At 33.0% G+C, this 8,680-nt stretch overlaps 3 protein-coding genes across 3 annotated transcripts; all 3 read left to right on the forward strand.

The window, feature by feature from the left end:
* The first annotated feature begins 1,577 nt into the window (after positions 1 to 1,577).
* Positions 1,578 to 3,494, forward strand: LOC145138358 (uncharacterized). Its single transcript, XM_079072453.1, has 4 exons — positions 1,578 to 1,648; positions 2,150 to 2,217; positions 2,610 to 2,667; positions 2,808 to 3,494. The coding sequence occupies exon 4, from the start codon at positions 2,809 to 2,811 to the stop codon at positions 3,313 to 3,315; it is 507 nt and encodes a 168-aa protein (XP_078928579.1). The 5' UTR covers positions 1,578 to 1,648; positions 2,150 to 2,217; positions 2,610 to 2,667; position 2,808; the 3' UTR covers positions 3,316 to 3,494.
* A 116-nt stretch (positions 3,495 to 3,610) lies between these two features.
* LOC145140271 (uncharacterized) lies at positions 3,611 to 6,370 on the forward strand. The gene is made up of 3 exons (XM_079073814.1): positions 3,611 to 3,628; positions 4,852 to 5,996; positions 6,076 to 6,370. The coding sequence occupies exons 1-3, from the start codon at positions 3,611 to 3,613 to the stop codon at positions 6,368 to 6,370; spliced, it is 1,458 nt and encodes a 485-aa protein (XP_078929940.1).
* A 1-nt stretch (position 6,371) lies between these two features.
* Positions 6,372 to 7,020, forward strand: LOC145140272 (uncharacterized). The gene is made up of 2 exons (XM_079073815.1): positions 6,372 to 6,934; positions 7,017 to 7,020. The coding sequence occupies exons 1-2, from the start codon at positions 6,372 to 6,374 to the stop codon at positions 7,018 to 7,020; spliced, it is 567 nt and encodes a 188-aa protein (XP_078929941.1).
* Positions 7,021 to 8,680: the final 1,660 nt, after the last annotated feature.

Consider the following 8,680-nt stretch of genomic DNA (forward strand, 5'->3'; position numbering starts at 1 on the left):
CTCACCACCACTCAAGCAGGGGCGGATCTTTTCAAGGGCTAGGGGGTTATGGCCCCCCTTGATTTTTTTGGCATAAATAGTCCCTATGCTTTAACTTTATACATATTTAGTCCAAAAATATAAAATTTTGACTATGCCCCCCCCCCCTGTTCACCAATTTTTATACAAATTATATTTTCGGCCCCCCAAATGAAATATTGAAGCTCTGCCACTGCACTCAAGAGCATCGCACCATCACTACTAAGCAACCATGGTAACCACCATTCCCCCTCTTTGTCTTATTATTTGCTTTTTAGTTCCCACTATCTCCTCATTCGCCTCTACCCTCACCCATTCTTTGATGTGTACTTTAAGGGGCTAATATATATTTGATTATTGGCATGTTCTGACCAGGTAAATATAGGGAAATTAAGTTTTTCTGGAAAATGAAAAAGTTTATTTTTTCTTAACTTATCCTACGATGCTAGAAAATTTATGATGATATTATGGACTGTAACATATATATATATGTTGTTTATTATGTGAAAGAGAGTGTTTGCCAAGCATGAAAGCTTTGTGTGATTAAATTTTGTAAAATGGAGCCTGAATGTTGTTAGTTGGGTATGCATTTCTTGTGTTTACTGTTCTGATTCTACATTTTTTTCTTTCTTTCTTTAGTAACTATTCTTTATTTATCAATGAATAACTCATTCATTGTTCTTGATTTTGTATGTTGGGCAGTAACGGGTTGTTTGTGATATGTTGGTGCTGATTTTGTAGTTGACCATGATATGGTTAGTGAAAGGTAGACAAAGAAAGTAATTTATTCAAAAGGATCAACAAGGTAAAAATGTATCCTAGAAAAAATTAAGAGACTTTCATTGCTTCTTAATCTTTTGATTAGTTTTCTTTTCCAAAAAGCATATTGGTTAGGCCTTTACTCATATGCTACTCTTTCTGTGTGTATGTATGTGGATGGTATTGAGGAGAAAAAAGAATACTTAGCAGTGGCCCACCAACCATTCGTTGAAATTCCTTTAAGACATACACATGTTTACTTTATGACAGCCTTTTAAGTTTTAACATGGTGATGAGCTATGACAGCCTTTTAAGTTTTAACATGGTGATGAGCTATAAATTTAGTGTTCAATCTGCAAAATCAAACATCAAATTTCAGTTAGAAGTTAACTGAGTTCTCCTCCTAATATCTCCGGTTCAAATATAACCGCCTCTTTCAAATTCTCTCCGGTTCAAATATTGCTCGTAACCGCCTCTTTCAAATTCACGCCTTTTTTGTTTGTTTGTCTTTTTCTTTTTGGAAAATGGGGTTCAGTAAGTAAGAAGAATAGGGTTTAGTAGGAAGATGCTTCACCGATCAACACACAGTCGGCAGTCGTCTGTCTACTCTCGTCGCCGGTGAACAGGTATTGACGAAGCTTCATACTCACTTCGCATCTTTGTTTTCTTGTTATTTTCCAGAAAATGCTTCGATCACGAGCACGATGTGCAACATAATTCTGTCTCTTGATGCCTCTTCTTACATCTAAATAGATACTCGTCCGATTTGTTGTTGAATTTGTAGCAGTGTTTGAAGGTTTGCAGGCACCGTATCTGTTGAAATCGATCACCAGCAGAAATCTTCACTTTCAAGATACCACCAGCTTACCAGGTATCATTATTAACATCACATCATTCCTTGTTTCAATCCGATTTTCTCACCTCTCGCGAACAACTACCTACATTATCTATCTATGCTTTCTTTGTTCAAAGTTCGATCGGTTGTGCCGTTTGTGCTATGCGATGCCTAACATGCATTCTATATTTTAGGATCATAATTGTGTGTGCGATTGAAAGAGGTGAAACCAACTTATGTGTGATTCTCTTGAAATCGAAACCCTAGGTCCCTGAATTACTGTATTTTTCGATCATATTTTACTCGATGCTTATATCTATATCTTTGGGCAAGGATTTCTGTACGTATCGTGAATTTTGAAACTGATTATGGTTGATATTCTGAATTGGAGTTTATTTGCAATGTGAATCAGTCACTTGGGATTACATCGTTTTGTTTGGTGTATAGTAGGTGTCGATGTGCACTCAGTAACATAATTTTTTGCTCAATATTGCTAGATAAAAGTTTTAATCCTACATTTTTTTTCAAATCATGCAGGTTTGACTCTCACTGGAGCATCACATTCAATTGCAACAAAGTTTTTGATCATCAAAAATCAAATTCAGGTACAATTTCATCTTCCCAATTCCATATTCTTAGCTTAATTTCGATTGATGTTTGGGAATTTTTGTATCCAATTGATTGTTGTGGGACTTTAGAAGCACACACACATTGCCCTGATGTTTGTTGAAATTTTGAATTCATATACACATACCAATTACCACATTACAACCTTGATCATACAATTAAACCATTTACAGAAACTTTGCTTCATGATTTAACTCACAAATAACAGTTGAGAACAAGATTTAGACATTGTAATTGGGATACTATCATATCATCTCATATTGATTAAGAAATCTTTACAAAATGATCAAATAAAGCAACGATTTATTCTCTCTTGTTTACATATCTTGTTGCTGTAAATAATGAGACTTATTTTCAATTGTTTTGACAGCAGTTTCGTTTATTATTTTCCATAATTTACAACTAGCCCCTTCCGGTTTAGAAAACGAGTAATGTAACCTTTTTTTTTTTTATTATTCTTCAATTCATGAACTCTTTTATGTTTTGTTCCTTTTCTTCTTTCACCAACATTGACAGGGTTTTATTTTGTTGACTTTTCATTTATGTTTAATATATATATATAAAGCAGGATGGAAAAGACTGTATTGACCCCTGGATTGATACTTTACATGAGTGCGATCTTTGTGTTAATATCCCCAGGAGGAGTTGCTAACTTTAGCATGAGTGATGAGTTTCAGTTGTTCATCACATCTGTTGTAATTTCCCAATGTATTTCCCAAATTGTAAAGTTTGTTGGAATAAGTGAGGAAGATGAAAGGAAGGCTTTTATAGTAGCATTTAGTTTTGAGGTGATTGGTATTCATCAAATGTGTCTTATGGGGATGCTCGACTCCATTAACCTCATCACATTCATCATCAACTTTTTGATGAGGTTTATTCTTCACTGTTGGGGCATTGGGATGCTGGGTTTCTTAGGTTATCAAATGGGTGTTACACTCATAAATGAGAAGAGGTTTTGGGTGAGGTTTATTCTTATCAGCTGGAGCATTTTCATCATGGGTTTCATATATGCATCAGTCTATATTGTGGTATCTGGCTATATGGAAAGAGGTAGAAATATAAGAGTCAACGAGTAAATAATAAAATCTGATTGATGATTTTGATGAAAATCGTTGTTCTATTACACTATATTGAAATATTACTACTTTACTTTGGATATTATGCGAGTATATGACACTACCAACCTACTTTTACAATGTATGAAATAGCATGATTCATTGGATGCTTTTTTCTATGTTCATAAATTTATTGCACACATTATGATCATATGTTTTTAATTAAGGTTGTCTTTCTTTTCTCGTTTTTTTTTTCTAAAGTCCTAATGGTTTGTTTAAATAAGTGTTGTATGGGTGGTCAAAAATTCGGTTAAAAATGAATCAAGCTAAACATGTTTGAGGTTTATCCAAATAGTATCTATTAGTGAAACCCAAAGCAAAAAGTATATATATATATATATTTTTTTTTGCAAACTACTAGTGTTTAAATTATACTTACTTTCTTGCTGTGAGACTCATTTGTCAGAGAATTTTGGGGGAGGGGTAGTTTTGTGAGGATTTTTTTTAAATGTGTATTCAAAGACCACAAAAATTAGATTATATAGTCATATAATAATCTTTTGCGGGATTTGTAAATTATGAAATTGCATTTTTTTCCATAAGTGATTAAGTCGTAATAAAAATTGAAAAGATTGTTAAATGATGAGGGTGGACCGGAGTCGGTAGAAAGGTGGTGCGGGTCAGTGGTGGCGCCAGCTACATTGGCCCATAGTAGGAGGGTACCACCATTTGGGAGTTTTTATCCATATTAGTGTTATACATAAAACTATTTCCCATTCTAGTATACATTCAAAACTATTTACCTTATTAGTATTATTTTGAATTTAAAACTATTATTATTGTTTTTTATGATTAAAAACAAAAAAATAATAACGCTCCCTACATGCTGGAACGGAACAGCGTACAGAAAAAAAAAACGAAAACAGGCTAGGGCTTCAATCGTCTTCTTCAGCCAACGGCTTCATCCGCCATAGCCAGCCGCCTGTGGCTTCTTCCTCCTACGCCGGCCACCTACCTGCAACCTCTTCTGCCCGTCGCCGCCCTCCTACCGCCTCCATAAACTCGCCGGTTTCAAGGTATGCAACCTATTTTCCTTCTCGTTTTTTTGTAGTTTTTTCTGTTTAATTCATTGCACTCTCATTTTTTCTTGATTTTGATCCTTCTCCACCGAATTGAAGATCAAGTTCTGCATCTGTTTGATTTTTTTATATATGTCCCAGCTTGTTTTTTGATGTTTTTAGATGGAATTGATTGCAATTTTTACTTCTGTTTCTTTTTTCTTGTTGTCATAGATAATATGATCAATTTTTGATTAGTTGTTGTTTCTTTTTTCTTGTTGTCATAGATGATATAATCAAATTTTGATCAGTTTTTGTTTCTTTTTTCTTGTTGTCATAGATGATATAAGCAATTTTTGATTAGTTTTTGTTTCTTTTTTCTTGTTGTCATAGATGACATGATGAGTTTTTTGATTAGTTTTTGTTTGTTTTTATTTGTTTTGTAGATGAATTCTATTAGTTTTTTATTAGTTTTTGTTTGTTTTTATTTGTTTTGTAGATGAATTCTATTATAGACATGATTGACAATGATGATTTTTCTATAATCTCTCAAGCTGCTGTTATAACTAATATGATGAATATAAACAATGAAAATGAGTTACATGAAAATTTGGAAGATGAAATTGGAGAGGAAAATGATGAAGAAGCACCTTTTGACAACAATGTTGAAGTACCTTCAACTTTTACTAATATGGAAGGAACAAATTTGAATATTGATGACAATTGGATTGTGTCGCAATCAACGAGTAAGAATGATTTCATACGAGAGTTGGGAAAAGATTCTTTCAAGGATAAAGAAGAACTTGTTAGAGCAATCAAGATCCATTGCATTAGGACACATAGACAATTTGAGGTCATTGACTCACGCCCAACTATTTTGACTCTAAGATGCAAGTTATACTTACAATCTGGTTGCAAATGGAAACTTCATGCAAGTAAACGTAAACGTAGTGGATATTTTGAAATCACAACTTATACCGGTCCACATACTTGTTTGCACTATAAGCTTTCTCAAGATCATCCGAACCTAGATGCAAGCTTGATTGCTATGGAAACTAGGCACCTTATAAAAGCACAACCTTCTATCAGTATTCCTGCTTTGAGAGCTGAAATAGTTGAAACACTAGGCTATACTCCTTCATATAAGAAGGTTTGGGTTGGAAAGCAAAAAGCAATTGAACATGTGTTTGGAAATTGGGAAGAGTCTTATGTCTCTTTACCAAAATATCTAGGTGCACTTCAAAAGTTCAATCCAGGAACTATTGTTGAATGGTGTGTTTCAAGATCAACCGATGTAGATGAAGTTGAATTTAGGCGTGTTTTTTGGGCTTTTGCTCCCTCTATCAAAGGGTTTCATTATTGTCGACCGGTGATTAGCATTGATGGTACACACTTGTACGGTAAGTACACGGGTAAGATGCTCATTGCAATGGGAGTTGATGGTAATAATCAGATTTTGCCACTTGCATTTGCTATTGTAGAAAATGAATCTTATGATACTTGGAATTGGTTTCTTTCTCATGTCAAGAATCATGTGGTGAAAGACCGTGAAGGCATATGTCTAATATCTGATCGTCATGGGGGAATCCTTAAGGCTGTCAATGAGCATGGATCTCCATGGTTAGAGCCACGTGGTTTTCATAGGTATTATTATATTTCTTAATTATTCTTTATAACATTTCAATAACTTGCCTCATTAACTTACATTTTTTTTATTTTAAAGGTATTGTTTACGACATTTCATCAACAACTTTTATGACAAGTTTCGTAATTCAGAGTTGAAAGCTTTAGCTTATCGTGCCGGGAGTCAGAATCAAATTCGAAAGTTCAACTCCATCATGGAAGAAATTGGAAAGCTAAATCCACATGCTCGACATTGGTTGGAGAGCCATCCACTTAATAGATGGACACTTGCATATGATGGTGGCAGGAGATATGGGTTACTCACAACAAATTTGTCAGAGATTTTCAATAGTGTACTTAGAGATTTTCAATTGTGTGCAACTTACATTCTATAGAATGGTGCATTATTTTGAGGTGAGACGTCCTTTAGGATCTAGTTCTCAAGCTAATGGAGATGCACATACTCCACATGTTATTGCAAAACAAGTAGCTTTGATGGCAAAAGCAAGTGCACATTCCTTGAGATCTTTTAATCGAGAAAAAGGTATATTTGAGTTGATAACTCAAAGAGGTCGAAATGTGCAAGTAGTTAATTTGGAACAAAAAACTTGCACATGTGGTAAGTGGGAGGCATTTAAATATCCTTGTTCTCATGTCTTGAGTGCATGTGCCAAACTCTCTTTGAATAGTTGGCAATATGTTGATAAATGTTACTCGATTGTATATTATTGTGCTACTTGGGCATCTGAGTTCTCCCTGCTTCCTCATGAAGCATATTGGCCACAATCACCATTTAATGCATTACTTCCAAATTTAGAATTATTACGGAATAAAAAAGGTTGGCCTCGTTCAACAAGATTAAAAAATGGTATGGATATTAAAGAAGGAAGAAATGCCACTCTTTGTGGAATTTGTAGGCAACCGGGTCATAATCGAAAACGGTGTCCGTCTAAGCCAAGGTAATTAAACATATAATATTTTTTATGGTATTGTTGTGGCTATTCTCTTATTTTATTTTATTTTTTTTAATCGTTTTTACAGGTAATGATCTGTTACCGGCTCAAGTTCAAGTTAATTGTGATGTTTTTCTTTTTGTAACAAACAATATTGGAGTTTTTTTTTTAATTGTGGTGATTTTCTTTTTGTAACAAACAATATTGGAGTTTTTTTTAATTGTGATGTTTTTTTTTGTCTCAAACAATGTTGAGTGTTTTTTACCTTAAAAACATTTTGTTTGTAATGTTGGAGTTTTTACATCTTAAAATATATTGTATGTTTAATTTTATGATGGCTAAAAAATTGTATGTAAAAAAATAGATATTTAAAATAAAAAACAAAAATAAAAAATATAAATATAAATTTTTATTTAAAAAAACACTAAAAGTTTGAAAAAAAATTATTATTTAGAAAAACAGTAAAAATGTGAAATAAAAAAGAAATGGAGAAAACTTGGATATATTTAAAATAAAAAAACATTAAGAAAAGCTGAAAAATTAAACAAAAATGAAAAAAATACTAAAAAGGTAAATAGTTTTAAATGTATACTAGAATGGGAAATAGTTTTGTCTATAACCCTACTATGGACAAAAACTCCACCATTTGGATTGAAACGCGAGCTATGTAACGCGTGATGTTTCCCCCTTATTCCCTCTCTCCACAACGGTTAAAATTTCCAACTTTTTTTTTAATTCTATTTATAACCCATTATAAATACATCTTTCTACCATTTCTAAACCCACACCTCTTCTTCCATTCCGTTCAAATTACATCCTATTTCATTCTCATTTTTTCCAAATCCAATCCAATATAATCTGAAATTGATTCTACCCTAGCGAATCCCAATGATCCCAACAATTGTCTGAACACGCGGTGGCATTGACAATAACTTACATTGGCACTCTGGAAGATAATCACCGAGGAAATCCATAAAGATCATTTGTTTTTTGGTGGAACAATGTCTTATCATTTTAATAACTTGAGGTTTCGGATCGTAAAACATCAAATTAACTCCAAATAGAAGGATATGTGGGAGGAAAGTTATCGAGTTCAATTCCGTTCTCATCCAAAAATGTTAAGTGTCATTAAATCTATCAATTTTTATAACGACACATGGACCGTGCCACTAAAAACATAGTATAGTAACATAAAAAATATCTACCATTAAATGTCATTTTGTTTGTAGTGGTATGAAATGTTTGAAAATGTGTCCCTTGTTGGAAAATTGGTGTTAACCAATTTATAAAAATGAGTTTTCCCCATTTTTTAACACGTCCGAAATGGATTTAATATGAATGAGAAATTAATCTTTAAAATAAGGGTGTTAGAAGAAGTAAATAAAAGAGTTTAATGGGTGGAAGAAAGAAAAGAAAAGTTCAGGGACCTTTCTTGCAAATATTTTTTTCTTTCGTAACTGAAATTGTAATTAATATTAAAATTTAATTATATATTAAAACACATTAATTTTTGTGATTAATAGAGGTGTTTAAATGGGAAGTTATAGAATGTGTAGTATAAATACCACTATTCTACAACCATTTGAATACACCAATAAGAATACAAAAACTCTCTTCTTCTCAATTTTCATGTTCTTAGTTTTCTTGCTGAATTAAAGGTAAAATTCAGGCCTATTGAGGGTTCAGGTAGTCTACAAGAACCACTTCAAACTGTTGTATACTGGGAAACAAACACCCGGCAGCGGGCAAATT

Source organism: Lactuca virosa, chromosome 9, assembly GCF_052849685.1.
Source record: "Lactuca virosa cultivar CGN04683 chromosome 9, Lactuca_virosa_CGN04683_v6, whole genome shotgun sequence".
NCBI classification, from domain to species: domain Eukaryota; kingdom Viridiplantae; phylum Streptophyta; class Magnoliopsida; order Asterales; family Asteraceae; genus Lactuca; species Lactuca virosa.